Source organism: Thalia democratica, chromosome 9 (genome assembly GCF_965202585.1).
Source record: "Thalia democratica chromosome 9, ktThaDemo2.hap1.1, whole genome shotgun sequence".
In the NCBI taxonomy this organism is placed as follows: Eukaryota; Metazoa; Chordata; class Thaliacea; order Salpida; family Salpidae; genus Thalia; species Thalia democratica.
Window position 1 is genome coordinate 10,059,100 of NC_139173.1, and position 15,905 is coordinate 10,075,004.

Here is a 15,905-nt window from a genome sequence, read left to right on the forward strand (position 1 = left end):
ACTTATTTCTGTTTTATTCAATCGTCTTTTTCGGTGGACAAACCGATTGTTCAAATAATAATAAAAGATTTAAATAACACTTGAATGAATGAGACTTTTTAGCAAAATAACTGTTCTCTCACTCAAATAATAAATATTAATTAAAGTATTTAGTTGTTCTTTGTTTTAATTAATTCACCCTACAAAAGTGCGACCTTGTTTGATTTTTTGTTTCTCATATTGCATAACTACAAATTCAATAGTGAGTTAGATGATTGTATTTCTTACAATAAAATTCTAAGTATTAAACTAAAGTTTCAACACAAACCTTTTTTATACATTCTAAATTAAATTCTCAAAGCTTAAGTAATCATCAAAACTAAGAAGTTAATATAATTTTGTGTTTTATTCAAAAAAAATTGAATTTTATACTGCAATTGTCAATCAATTGCAAACCTATGCCATTATAAAAGGTTAAACAATTATTGACTTCAGCTAATGTCTTCTAGTATATTTTTTATAGTTCGTTAAAAGTACGAAAACTTAGAAATACTTATTTTTCAACGTTAGTAATTTGTAAAATTAATAAAATGATAGCAATATCATATTCTAGCTAAACGTAGACTTAATTGTATAAAAAAATCTATAAAATAAAATTCCTTAATACAAGCTCTTTTTTACTTTGTTTCATTAATAGTTTCGTTTTATTATTATTACAAGACATGCACCTTTTAAATGCCTAAATATTCATACTTTGTTAATATTTGTGAGTGTAATTTAATTTTGAGATGTAACTAATTGTTTAAGATGTAATAAATAAAATAACAATAAGAGTAGCAATAAATAGGTTGCTTACAGGTAGGTAGATAGGGATTTATATGGGTATAAAAGAGAATACCTTATAATTCTAAATAAACCAACGTCTTATTTCTAAATAACTGCTAATGAGTTATGTTTTATTTTCACAAAAAAAAAGCAAACGAAGGAGATTTAATAATACTGCAGCGAGCTAGACTAAAGCTACGATAGGTAACAGAAAATTTAAGATAAATGAACAATAACCAATAAGTATATAAGAACTTCAGACATGACAGTCACATTTTATCTTTTAGTCTGAATAAACTTACTCAACTACCACCATTTTTACTGCATGAAAATGCAAGTAAATTATGTGTTATAAGCATTGCAAAGATCGTAACTCTTGATTATAAACAGTTTTGTTAACTTTTATAAAATTAAACAAAACAGAAACAATTTTCATTGTAATTAGAGTAAAAGTCTTAGAAACCACAAAGGTTCACACTAAGTTTCGAAAACTAAAACAGTTTAAAAAAATAATAACGAAAAAATTAAATAAATAACAACCTTACTTTAACTTTAAACGTGCAAGTATAACATAACTACTTATTTATGATTCTAGTAACTTTAAAATAGACTAAAACAGGCTTGTTCTACAAAAAAAAAACGTTCGATGATAGCTATTACCCGTTGTAAGACATTAAAGTTTTGAGTACACACTTCGCAAAAGGTACGCACTTTTGCGCTCGGGGTGCGCTTTTTATCAATGCCCCACTTGTGCTGAAACATTTAGCCAACTTTGTTTCTGAGTAGTGAGAGAAACTTTTGTTCTTTTTAATTATAATTGAAACTTATCGGATATTAGTATAATAAAACTAGTTTTATGGTAATAAAAATGTTCCAAAGAGCTGTTTAGGGTTTTTTATTTTATGTTACAGTATTGAAATAAGATTTTGAAAAATAATTGCTCCATATAACACAATTTTTTATCATTGCTTAAAAATTTACTCAACTAGAATTTAAAATAGTTCATAACTTAATTTAAACTCATCGTTATTTAAGACTGGTAGTAAAATTAAACTTACAAAAAGACTTAAATCTAAAAATTAAAATTACAAAATAGCAGGTATATCAAAACTATCAGCAACTTTTAAAATATCACTATTACTTAAAAATTACTCTTGAAATTTCTTTTTTAAGCTTTATTTTATTTTTTATTTCGAGATAAAACAATTTTCTTGAACATCTTTCTTTATATATTTCTTTATACATTTATACTTTCTTTTCATACGCAAGTTTTTAAATGTAACTAATGATAAAGTTGCTATGAAGCTGCGGAAATAAATCTATTTGGATGGACTAAAACATTTTGCTTATCTATTGCAACATATTGAAAGCATTTCATTTTGTTAGCAGTTTATTCAAGCTATTTGCTTTGGTATAATTAGTTCTAATTACTATAGTAAAACAAATAAATACATATCATTTTGGAGTTTATAATAAAATCATTTCAATTAATTTTTTTAAAGATAACCTGTTTTAAAATATTAAGCTATAAAAAAGATTTACAAAATGTACAATTTGAAACTGAATAACTTGGAAGTTTTATTAGTTATTACGACCATATAAAAATATATAACTTGAGCAAAACATAAAATGCAATTTCGAGAAAAAGTACTAAATGCAAAAACATTATTTGTGTGTAATAGAAAATAATATGATTAAATAAACTGTCGTGTATTATTTATGCTTTAGATTGACTTGAAAAGTTGAGAAAGATTGTTATTATTAAGAATGCTAACTTATTCTGATGTAAAGCTTAAATGATTAGTGGAAAATAAACATTAAAAGGTGATAATTCAGACACAAAATAGCACATGATTGAAGGTATAAATTCAGAATAATACTAGTAAAGAAACAGAGGTAAGTACGAATTTAATAGCCAAATAACTACAAGCTTCTTATATTTTGATAAAATCATAATTTTCCGCAAAATTATTTTTTATATTTTAGTACTGTCATGTGATTATTTAGTTTGAAACTAACACAATATTTTGAAAGATTAAAAACTATACACAGCAAATAATGTTATTACAGCTAAATATAAAATTTATAATAAGCCAAATTAATAGTAAAACGTAATAACATTAAAGGTGTTAAAAGGTTTATTTTATTTCTTTTTAATAAAAATCATACTCATTTATTTCTTTATACGTGATAAAAAAGCCAACTCTGAGTACTTAATTTTTGGCTAACTCTATAAATTAAAATTTTAGAAATTTATGTTTCACCTTAGATAACTCAGAGCATTTGTTTTCTTTGTGGGTATTTGATTATAAGATTAATAAAAAGATTAACATGTTGCCACTTTTGACAATCTTAAAAAATTCAGCCGTGAATGAATCAAACTAGCAAAGGGTTGAAAAATATGTCACTTACTGAGTTATTTACTTGAATCTTGCTTGGTGACAGTATTTTATGCAACAAAAACTTGTTATATGCCACTAAATAAAAACTATAGATAATAAATCGGCGCAAACAATCATGATAGTTTAAAAAACAGTCGAGAAGTGTTAGGTGAAAAATAAATAATTGGCCAAAAACTTTCTTTTCAACTTGATTACGCCAACTCCAAAAGCTTAGTTTACATACGAGCTATGCATAACCTATATAAAAAAAAAGAATAAATTCAAACTACTTACAAAGATTAGGACAAAATTCAAAAAATGCTTCATATAATACTTCAACTCAACAAACTCATGGCGGGGTCAGGGTGCTTTTTGGTACGGGCAGTATGTAGTTGGTGGTTTTGTTCACGTACATCTCGGGGTTGAGGACCAGCTTGTACCCGCAAGCTTCCATGGTCGCCTTGCACACTTCCTGGATATTGGCGACTTCCACGTAGGGGAGGTTGGACGCCCACTTTTGCACGATGGTGGACGAGACCCTCGCGTGCCCTGTTGTCATGGAGGTGTGTAAAATTTTATTGAAAATAAAAACTTTCTGTTGTAAATTTTGAGCAAATAACTTTAATAAACAAAACTAATACGCATTGCAGTTAAGAAACTCGAAAAATTACCCCATGGATTTCTAGATTGTCTTTTTATGTAGAAGGCTATTTTTCTGTCTTCGGTCATAGTTTTAACGTCGCTTTCAGTCGAATTTTCTCTAAAATGTTATTAATTTGACAATAACAAACTAGACTGTTTTACATAAAGAATTATGGAAAATAATTTTTAAGTTTAAAAATTAAACAGCAATTTGATAAGATATAAAGTTTGTGGTGAAAGTAAACCGTATCAATATTTATCTAATCTAAAATACTTTTAGTCAAAGTGCAACTAAGTTCTGCTGCTAAATATTAATACTTTTTAATAAATTTAATAAAATAAAAAATATTATGCAATACTTAAATATTCATACAAATATAACTAACTATTGTGGTAACCAGTGAAAAACAGTTTACGTTGTCAATGTTGAAAAGGATATCACAAACGACTGTAGATACTTTTTTTTAATAGCTTACATTTAAGTTGATTATCAAGAACTACAAAAACGTAATTATTTTTCAACAAAATATCAACCTGGCGCCAGTGTTTTTTCTGATCCAGTCCAGCACATGGTCCGTCATCTTCAGACCGACGAACTTGTAAATATCTTCTGCAGTTCCGTACGGGTCCAATGCGGTGTCCTCGTATCTCACAAACTGTTGGCATGTTTTGATTTATTCCAAGTGCAAAAATAAAAACTTTTGTATTCCTTATTTCTGACAGTAAAAAAATAAATGTTTAAAGAAAATTAAAGTATAAGTATGTTCTTTAAAATATTTTAAATTTTTAACTATCTAAAGCTATGAAATGTAGAATGGGGATATCAACCGTTTAAGTTTTAATCAATTAGTAGTTAGCTATTAGACTTAAGTTTTGCTTCAATTTTGAATCAAATAAACTTAGGTATAAACAAAGTTATATTAGATTGCATATTAAAAAAATTAAAAAAGTACAAACTTAGAATTTTTCAAAACGAGCCAAAAAAACTGAGTGATAATTTCTTTGGAAATTTTATAACATGTTCAACTTAAAAAATCAAGCTAATTAATAAAAAACAATTCGCTTAATCAACCTTGTACCTTCCTTTCAACCAATCGGGAGATTTGCCTTCATCTGATTGGCCGAAAGCTGCATGAGCCGACTTGATGTTGTGCAATTGTTTCTCGCAAGTGAACTTGAGGGATTTTTGAAGATCCAGCGTTTTTTTCAGGTTGTGCCTCGAATTGGCGATTCCTCTTGGATCACGCACCAGGTGTATTATCTATGAAAAATAAAAATAGCGTAAATTAAGAAGAATATTTAAGAGCAACTTTTTTAAATAGTTTTATTTTTTATAAGTTTTATTTAATCTAACTTAAAAAGTTTAAACTTTGAACAGTACTTTTAATTAACCATTTTAAATAACTAAAAGTATCTGAAAAATAATTTTTTAAAATTGCATACATAAAACGGTCAATTGAATGAATATAGTTTAGCGGTATCATGGTATATGAAACCATAAAACTATAAAGCAAGCTATTGAAAAATATTCTTTATCAATACTTTCTTAAATATTCAACTTTTCAGCTGTTACATACATACCAAAGTTTTTATAAGGTTGTTGATCTAAAAATTCATATTTTAACCTTTTTTTATTGTAAAAAATTAAATATTTTAGATACTAAAACGAATGTCTTAATTGACAAATTAAACATCTAGACATCATAACAATTTGAAATAATAATTTATCAAGTTAATAGTAAGGATTTTATTTTTAAAGAAGTTTTATAAATTGCATTAAATATAAATAAAATTCAAGTTCTACACTGTTTGTACTATAGAAGCTATTACACTTGTTAGATGATTCAAAATGTCAAGATGCATATATTTGTAACTACAACACTCGCACAGGCATTTTAGTAAAACCATTTATTACAACAATTTTAAGTACAAAAACGAATGTAAATAAATTTTGTAGTAAAAAAAAAAAACTGGATGAATATTCATAAAACTAAAAAATCCATTTTTTTAGGCAACTTACTTATTTAACTTTATATCATAGTTTTAATAATAATCATTATAGCACTAAAACTAAATATAAATTAAATAAATATAAACTATTTTTTCTTAAACGAAGAAAAGCTTTAAATAACATGTATTAAGTTAAACTAAAAAATTAAAATCAATCAACAAAAACATCGGCGAAAGTCTGCATAGCAGAAGCCTGGATTTTCATATGCCGTGAGACAAGCTCAAATTTAACAAAAGGGTCGATCGTACCAATTCAATCATTAGACAACAAGCCTTCGGTAGACTGAGACCGGTTTCGTACTTATTACATTAAATAATTAAAATCCAATATTATTTTTGAACATCACTAAGAGTTAGTATTATGTTTCATAGTTAACTTCTAATCATAAATCTATAAAAAAAACTTCATTTTATATTTACAACAACTTTAATTAGGTTTACTTTAGGCAGCCCTGTATAAATTAATAAAAAAAAGTAACTTTTGCTAAGAAAATTCGGTCTTTAAATAACATTTTACTATTTTATAGCTACAAATTTCTTTACTATTATTAGACTGGAAAAATTTAAAATAATCATATTTAAAGTAGTTTAAAACATGCTACTTATTTTATGTTTTAAATTAATTAGAGTTTAAGTTTTCAACCATGTTTATAATCTCTAAGAACAGTGATAGAACAGTAGTGCAGTAATCATTATGTAAAAATTAAAAAAATACGTGAAGTTTAGTTTACTTTAAAGTTTAAACTACTTTTTTTTTTATTCTTATTGAAACTAACTCAGTTAGTTTATTCAACTGTAAGTTTTATTCTAAGTGTAAAAAATTACAAAAACAATTACCTAAAAGTAAAAGTCTGCAATACAAAAAGAACCAGTATTGCTAGTAATATGTTATAATGTATCTAATTTATTAACTTAATAAAAATTCACTGTTTTATTTTTATTTTGTTTCATATAACCAACGATTACTTTATTAGAACTGTCCCAATACAACTCTTACAGTATTTTTTATTTCAATAATTCAACAACTTTTTCCAAATGTAATGCTAAAAAACTAACTAAAGTGCATAAAAACTAGTTTGTCCGTGAATGTCTTAATAACACGTTTTACTTCAAAAAAAACTTAATTAAGGTAGTAATATAGGAAACACACAATAAAATTTCACGTAAAATTTTAAATGATATTTCGTTCTTTATAGTAACTTTGCAATGCTTGAGGCATATTTACAAGTAAAAAGCTATTTATGCTGGTAAAAAAAAATGTTTTGAACAATTAAAACAAGAGTTTTTAATATAATTATTGATAGGTTTTCTTATAAGCTTATGTGTACTTATGTAAAAACTAGTGATGTACCGGACCCACAATTTCGGGTCCGGCCGGACCCGGATCCGGACTTTTTTTTCAAGTTAGAATCCGGCCGGAACCGGATCCGGACTTTTTTTTCAAATTAGAATCCGGCCGGAACCGGACCCGGACTTTTTTTTCAAATTAGAGTCCGGCCGGAACCGGATCCGGACTTTTTTTTCAAATTAGAATCCGGCCGGATCCGGATAACAGACAAAAATGGCAATATCCGGCCGGACCCGGATAGTGAGTCCGGTACATCACTAGAATAAACTAGCCTAAGTCAGAATGAGGTTTTTAAAAACTGAAAAAAAAAAGCACTTTAATCTAATAATAAGTAGAACAGCTAGCCACAAGGTTTACAAATTTAGATATTATTTACAATTATAAATCTGAAATCAAGTTCTTGAACAAAATACACTAGAAAATTACAAAATATTGAAAACTAGATCAGTTCAAACTCATTCAAAATCTAAAAGAAAACTTGCCTGAATTTTTATAAAAAACTAAACTAGCCTGAGTCAGTCCAAGATTTTCTAAAAATCCCAAAAATTTTCAAACTAGCAGGGTTGCCACTGTTTAAGTCAATAAAACTAGCTAGAGTGAGTATAAACAAGCCTGAGTCAGAATGAGGTTTATAAAAACTGAAAAAATTACTTTAATCTAATAATCAGTAGAACAGCTAGCAAAGGTTGACAATTTGGTAGTAAAGTTGTGGACTGATTGTGGTACACTTAACTTATTAGTACTACCCATCATAATTAAATCCTACCTTATTTTATTAATATCTAACAAATACCAAATTCTAACTAAGACTACTTTCTATAATCAGACACGACAGTTTTGAGTGATGAATCTTATATATAAAACACAACAAGAAATACTAGCATATACAAAATTATTAATTACTTTGGTAACACTTTAAAAACTGGAAGCTATTTAAATCTATATCAAAAGACTTAAAACAATAAACTAAAAATTAAATAAAACTTTTAGTGAACAAGAAACTGGAATATTTTTAATAAACTATTAAACTATAAACCTCGCTTAAATATTTAAACAATTAAACAACTGTTGAAATATTCACTTTTAAAACAAAACACTACTTACAATAAGCATTCATAAAAACGTTCAATATATTTTGTTGCTTCAAGCTACACACCAAACTAACTAACTGCTTACATATAAACTGCCTGTCATGTTCTGATGTTTTGTTGCATCAGTGTTTAGTTTGAAACATTTCGTCATATGATTCCCCTTGGCTCGTACATTCAACCGTATTAACTCTAAATATTCTCTGAGCTCAACTTTAAACAATAAATAATGCAAGTATTCATTCCAAAGTTTTCAACTATACAAGATATGTAAAGAGTTGCATTTTATGAAATGTTTATTTCATAGTTTAAATGTAAAAAAATTTAAATTAGTCACGTGTACAAAATGAGCCAATCACGGTTGAGTTTAATTTAAACTGACGAAAATGACTCTTATTAATTTACACAGGGTTTGTTTTTGAAAAAATACTTTTCAGTATGCTCTTTTTTACTAACTAGATCCGGGTCCGGCCGGATCTCTGTTAGGATCCGGCCGGACCCGGATCCGGACTTTTTTTTCAAATTAGAATCCGGCCGGAACCGGACCCGGACTTTTTTTTCAAATTAGAATCCGGCCGGAACCGGATCCGGACTTTTTTTTCAAATTAAAATCCGGCCGGATCCGGATATCAGACAAAAATGGCAATATCCGGCCGGACCCGGACCCGGATAGTGAGTCCGGTACATCACTAGTAAAAACGAAGATTAAAGATTTGGAGAATAAATTTAACAACACTATGATTAATTAATAATTAAACAAAGTTGAGATAAATTTTTAACATTTTTATCTGTAAACTACAAGTTTTGGGTTATTTTAAGAAAGTTTTAAAAAAATTAATACTTTTTTTATGTACATTCACATTGAGATATACAACTTAAACTTTTTTTGAACTAAAATAATTGGTTTTAATATCAGTAATTTTTATCTATTTTATGCTGGTAAACAACTGATGATATTTAGATTTAAGTATTTTTTAAAGTTAAATTATAAAAGCAATAGAAATTTACTTAATGCCTTTCATGTCTAACTTTATAAAAATTAAGAACTTTAATAGAAGTGGTAACGAGTATTTTTAAAATATTAATAGAGAAATCAACATGTGCATACTTGTTATTTCCGCACTTTGAGTGTAAAGTTGTGAAAAAATTAAACTTATCTATACAAACTTCTTATCTACCTAGGCGGATAGTACAAAATGTTTGACAAATTACAGGTTAATGTAAGTCCAGGTTTTAAAGTCAATAATGATTATTGATTTTATCACTATTTTAGAACTAACGCGTTTTAGCGTTAAAAACATAATACTATTTGAAACGCGGTTTGAAAATTAAACTGTCACTACACAGCATAAAACATAGTTGATCATAAAAAGATTAATACATTTTTTATGAGCAGTTTATTCTTGCTATAAATTATTTAACAACGCTGGAGAAATTATAAATGATTACTTAAAATACAATGTGTGTTAAAAAAATTTATTTCAACAATATATTTACATGTAGGCAAATTTAAGTTCCATTGTTGGCTTTAATCACGTAGAAGAAATATTTATTCGTGGTTATCTAAATTGACACGTTTTTATCTAGTTAAAGCAAAAACTTAAAACCATTAGCATAAGTGCTAAATAATCTTCAATTAAGAAGGTAAGAAGGCTGTCAAGTTGGTGTAATTTTAAATTCAGGACTGTCTTGTTTTATGTAAAAAATACAAAATAACATTGCTTAATCATAGAATTCAGAAAATTTTAATTATAATTTGAAACTGTATGTAAATTAACTTTTAATGTATGATTATCGAATATGATTGTTGTTTGAAAATATATGAAGTTTTACAAAAAACAACTTAAAACAAGCTTTTTTTCTAATTATACGAAGTTCTACTTATAAGCTAAATTAAAAATAAATGGTTGACTAGGTTTGGAACTATTACCATGAAATTTAATATCTTTTACTGAATAACACTATGAAATTATAGTAGAATAGAAAATTCATAAACTTAATATAGTTCAAAAACATTTGTATAAAAAAAAAAGAATCTTTTTTCATAGCAATGCCTAAAAAATTCTTATAAGTATGATTAAAAAAAGGATTCAACTCTTATTTAAATCTAAGTTACTTATCTAGTATGATTTAGCTAAAAAATTGTTAAGAACATTGAAATATATATTGGATTAACCAAGGTTTGCAAAAAAATAAAACTTTTATACTAGCCTGAGGGATTGTTTAAGCTATTTATTTATAATTAGTAAAGTAAGCTGTAGCTATCCTAATTTTAAAACTTGTTAATTAATTTGTTTTAGCTAATAAAAACATCTTAATTAGCACCAGACCACATTGTTTTGATACTTAATCTAGAATTTATATTGATCGTTTCATAAAGCAAGTGTAAACAGTCTCTTTATAACAAGTAAACTAAAATGTAGTCTGTCTCATTTAACATGTTCATTTTAAACAAAATGAAATTAGAATTTTTATTTCTTTTTAAACTTAAAAAATCAGCAAACTAAACTTTGTTTAATGTTTAACAAAAACTTTACGTGCTTAAAAATATATTTTCAAGTTTAAATGCTTTAACTTTTTTTCAATTAAAAATGGATAAGTTATAAGTTTATGCACTTTTTTGCAATTAAAATATTTAAAACTTTAAGATGCTTTAACAAAATCCCTACCAATTTACAAAAATTTAATTTTTCTTTTAATTTTAACAGTAAGCACACTATTTATTTATATATAACATTTTAAAAAGAACCTATAACATCTCATCTCTTAGTTTTAGGGTGTTATGTCATTAAAATACTATGAGATTTTGAAACATTTAAAAGTGCTTTTAAATTCTTAAAAAATTAATACTAAAAATTAACCCTACCCTTAATAGTGACTAAAACTGAATTAAGAATAGTTGTTCAGTTATAAGAACCATGGCAGTTTTCTCAAAAATAGGTTAATTAAAAACAAACTTTTGTAGGTTAGAAAACTTATAGTTTTAATATTTTCTTTGTTAAACAACTTTATGAGAAGAATTTTATTGTTTGGTAGCCTAAATAATGATTTCTCAAAAAAAAAGTTTAAATTCTTAGGAGCAAAAAAATATTCCGGTAATTTAATGAACTGTTTTAGCCAAAACTTAGCTAACCTTTAAATCCAGATTTAGCTGCTCAACTAGAAATTTGAGCTTTGTGATGTCACAGAACCTGATGAGCTTCATGGCAACCATTTTCTTCTGCCTGCAGTCATTTTGTACGAGGTTTGGGTTAAGTTGGCCGCATCTTCTGCTGCAGTCATACCTTAGCGCACTGGTAAAATAAAACCACTTTAAGAAAAAAAATTTAATTTGATTTTTAAGCAAAAAAAATTTTAATTAAAATTTTAAAGAAGAAAATTCTGTTGACATTTACAATCTTAAATAATTAAACATTCTATTAGCAATGTGCTAAACTTAAAAAAACTCTTTATTAGTTAATATACATTTCTAAAACATTACCAGACTACTTTTACTTAAACATATAAGTGTGTTTATGTATAACTATACTAGTAGTATAAGCTTGGAATCTTGTTGAGAATACCATGACAACACACTAAATTTAGTTATGCAACAAGTATAAAACATTTCTACCTCAGCGTCCAGTCATTAATTAAAACATATTAACTACTGTAGTATTTATTATACCAGATCATGTACTTACTTTTGTTGTATACTTTATATATGTTGTATACAAAAGACCCAACATTACCCATTTTATCGATATTGGAATAAGTTATAAAAACAGTTTTTTATATTCATAATGAAAAATTAGTAAATTAGACAGATTATAAAAGATCCCTTCATTATGGATCAAAATTTAGTTAAAACTGCAGCCATTTAATTTTCAGATACATAAAAAAATCTAAACTTTAAGTCACTTTTTATTACTTAACTTTTTTTTAATTTTTTAAAGACAAAAAGAGTTATTTATTTTGGTAGTAATCAGAAGCAATATAAGTTGTTACTTTTAATACATAATTTGACAAAAAAACAACTTTAAATATAAACTAGCTAGACATAAGCAATACGTGTTAAAATTTAAAAAAAATTCTTTAAGTTTGATTTTCATAGAACTTTTTCCTCAACACTCTGAATATCATCCAAAACTGAGTGTCAAATGGAAAACCTGACCAGCTTAAGAGCATTTACAAAAAAGCAAGATAAAATTAAAACTGGTTATACTGTTATATACAAAAGCACATACTTTTTTAAATTGTTTAAGCGATTAAATTTATAGTAAATCAAATAGACACTACACATGTACCATCATTAATTTTAAAGGGTAATTTTTACTTTATGAAATTAGTTTTAGGGATAAAGTAATATAACTATAAAGATTGTTTTTAATTTGTCCCAGTGCGGACAAGTTAAAAAAGGAAAGGAAAAAGGTTATATTAAAAATATGAACTACATTGATCATTTAAAGACTAACCAAAGACACCTGTTGAAATAAAATGCTTGTTTGGTAAACAATCAGAGTAACTACTATAATTTGTGGTGCATTTATATCACTAAAAGATCTAAGAAAAAAAACGTTAAACTACTCAGAAGCTTGTACCCATAGAAAAATATATAGTTAGTAAGTAATGTTTAGTCATATTTATAAGAACTAAACAATTTTCAACTAAGTACTTTTATAACATGGTAAGAAATCTTATTAACATTAAAGTTTTGATCTAGTTTAATTTAGACTGAATAAAATTTAGTCTCACAGTGTTGCTCAAATCCAATAAGTTTAATTGTTTATTTTTTAGTAAAACTTTTTCAAAAAAACAATTGGTGATCTAGGCTTATATAAATTGTATTGCAGTTAAGAGAAATATCAAAATTATTTACTTACTCTTTTAAAGTAGATGGGGGACAATGCCTCAACTGACAAAGTTCTTTTGTATTTTGAATAAAACAGAACTTTTTAGCAGCACAAATGTACAGATTTCTTGTTTTCCAAACTTCTCTTTTAGTAATATCTGTTGAATTTCATTATACAATTGAAACATTTTTATCAATAATGTTTTAATTTAACTTTCTTTTTGGTGTTTTATAAATTAGTTAAATCAAGGCTACAAACAAAATTAAGAAAAAAAAGCTTGTAATTTTTAATCAAAGTTAACTAATTTTTAATATTTTTAATGCAGTCACGTAAATATATATTTATTAAAAATAAGTTTTTTTGTTCTAAAATTACTTTTTTTATGTATAATTTTTAATAGTTCATCACTGATAATATTCTAAGGTTAAGCAGAAAAACATAACATAAAAAAACTTTAAATTACTAAGACATCAAAAAAATTGTTATAAACTGAATTTTTAATAATTTAAGTTTCACTAAGTTAAATATATAAAAAAAGTAAATAAATACTCTTAATTAAAGTTATAAATTATGATCTAAAATTGATAAGCTATACTACTAAATTTTTTATATACTTTAAACAACTTTTTTAATTATATTCTAAGGAAAATTACCTACAAGTGTCAAATGGTATAACTCATATAACTTACTTATGTCCTGATAAATTTTAGTGTAATCTGGAACAATGCATCTTGCCATATCCTTCACAACACTGACTTGTTGCACAATGTTCTTGCACTCAGAGCCCCCTGACGTTCCAATGAGAGGTTCAAAAGAGTAAAAAACATCATCATGTTGATTGAACAACTCACCAAAAAAAGATGAGCCTAATAAAAATCAAAGTGTTAGTGTTTAAGCAAAAACATTTGGTAAAAATATTTTTTAAACTCTAATAGAACTGAAAAAAAAAATATATAATTTAATATTTTAGATTGTCTAAAAAATATATATATACATACCTTTTTCTGATTTATTTATTTATTTAGTGCACTGACTAGCAAATCTTACTTTCTAAATATTTTTTTAGAAAACAAAAAAGTTCAGTACTAAAATCTAATATTAATTGCATTTTAAGTTTTAACCTAGTGTTAAAATATTTTCAAACAAAGCATTTAGACCTGATCGGTGGTTTGTAAAGATGATGACTACTTTAGTTTGAAGTGGAAGTTCCTCTTCTTTCTTGTTCAAATACTCGGTATATTTTTGGTAAGCAACTGGATCTCGAAGGTAAATTGTTGGCACCATAGCACCTTTGTAGAAGCGGGACAGTCTCTGTTGGTTTTTATTTCATTTAAAGTGTTAACACAAAATTTCATGCTTTTTTATTATAAACAATATAATTCTTTAGCATTTATTAATCAAAAAATATATCAATGTGTAAAATAACTCTTAAAAAAAGCAACTTTTTAAATTAAAAACTGAAACCTTTTTAGTTTGATATTAAAAGTTATCACAAATATAGTACTTTTATGACTTTTGTATAAAATAAAAAATAAAAAAATTGTTTAATCTAAAAAAAAAATAAATTACTTTTCCAACAATAAGTGGTGGTCTATGAACTTTAATAACTGGTTTTGCAAGTGTAGTGGTAGTTTGATTCATAAAGGCAGATGATGTTGTTGCAATTAAATCAATTTTACTTCTGTTACTTGTTGCAGAAAGCATTCTAGTTGTTGTGCTAGACTTAATTGTTTTTTCATGCTTTTCAGTAGCTTTCAAGATTTCAATTTTTTCATCATCAAAACTATTCAAAACAGTTAATTTTACATCTTTTAAGCTTTTTTGGTTGCTGTAGTTACTGGATGCAAGGAACATGATGTATGTGTACACACATGAAAACAGCACAAGCACTGCAAACAACCAATTGCAAACCCTCTTCCTTAAACCCACCATTACTTGGGATTTTAAAAATATCTAATTAAAAAATGTAATGTATGATTATAACAAATAATTAATTTATTTATTTTATCTAGTTTGTTTTAACTTTAAATGAAATTTAATAGTATGAAAAATAATTAAGTATTTTTAGAACTAAAAATCAAATATTTTGGATACTTCTCTATGCTGAAATTTTTTTTTTTTTATTATAAAATAGGAAGCTTTTTTTAATACTTACAGACCATTTTTATTGTAACATTTCTTGTTTATAACAGGGTTGCTAAAGGATTTTTGTAAATTTCTTCCAGGGATTTAAAAAACAAGTTTTTTGTTTGATTTTTATTAAATACTTAATCTTAAGTTAAAAAAAATTTCATTAATAGTATAAGAATATTGAAAATATAATGTAAAGCTACTTTAAATATATTTATTTTTTCCAAAAAAAAATTTCAATGATACAATTTTTTCTAATCTCAATAATTGATAATTTGTTACATATCTTATTCCAATTTCATTAACTTAACATGTATAAATAGTTTATAACTTCAGGTTTTTTCTAGGATTTTTAGTGATTTTGGCTTGAAATTTCAGGTTTTAATCAAAATTTTCAAACTCAAGGTATTTTTGTTTAAACTGTGAAATTCAAGGTTTTTCCTGGATTACATATTTTTTGGCAACCTTGTGATAAATTAAACAAGAGCAAACACTGGTTATTACACATTAAGTTTTCTTATTTAAACAGCTAAAAAACTAGTATAAGCTTTATAATCTAAATTTCAAACAGGGTTTAAAATAATATAGGCAAAACTAAAATCAAGGTGAACAAAAACTAGCCTGCTTTATATTAATATAAATAATTATAATATAAAAACATACAATACGA

General features: G+C 25.9%; 1 protein-coding gene across 1 annotated transcript; it reads right to left on the reverse strand.

Annotated features, from left to right (window-relative positions):
- Positions 1 to 2,631: 2,631 nt before the first annotated feature.
- On the reverse strand, positions 2,632 to 15,051 carry LOC145844086 (carbohydrate sulfotransferase 1-like). Its single transcript, XM_082951431.1, has 10 exons — positions 14,675 to 15,051; positions 14,263 to 14,416; positions 13,795 to 13,971; positions 13,136 to 13,262; positions 11,407 to 11,566; positions 4,900 to 5,088; positions 4,362 to 4,483; positions 3,857 to 3,945; positions 3,535 to 3,734; positions 2,632 to 3,443 (listed from the first exon to the last, which is right to left on the reverse strand). The coding sequence occupies exons 1-9, from the start codon at positions 15,035 to 15,037 to the stop codon at positions 3,535 to 3,537; spliced, it is 1,581 nt and encodes a 526-aa protein (XP_082807557.1). The 5' UTR covers positions 15,038 to 15,051; the 3' UTR covers positions 2,632 to 3,443.
- Positions 15,052 to 15,905: the final 854 nt, after the last annotated feature.

Excerpts from the sequence above, each read along its gene's own strand:
- LOC145844086 (XM_082951431.1), bottom strand. The coding sequence starts at position 15,037 with ATGGTGGGTTTAAGGAAGAGGGTTTGCAATTGGTTGTTTGCAGTGCTT. Across the intron at positions 14,417-14,674 it reads CACCACTTATTGTTGGAAAA|AGACTGTCCCGCTTCTACAA; the intron begins GTAATTTATTTT and ends AAAAACCAACAG. Across the intron at positions 3,735-3,856 it reads ACAATCTAGAAATCCATGGG|GGCACGCGAGGGTCTCGTCC; the intron begins GTAATTTTTCGA and ends CCATGACAACAG.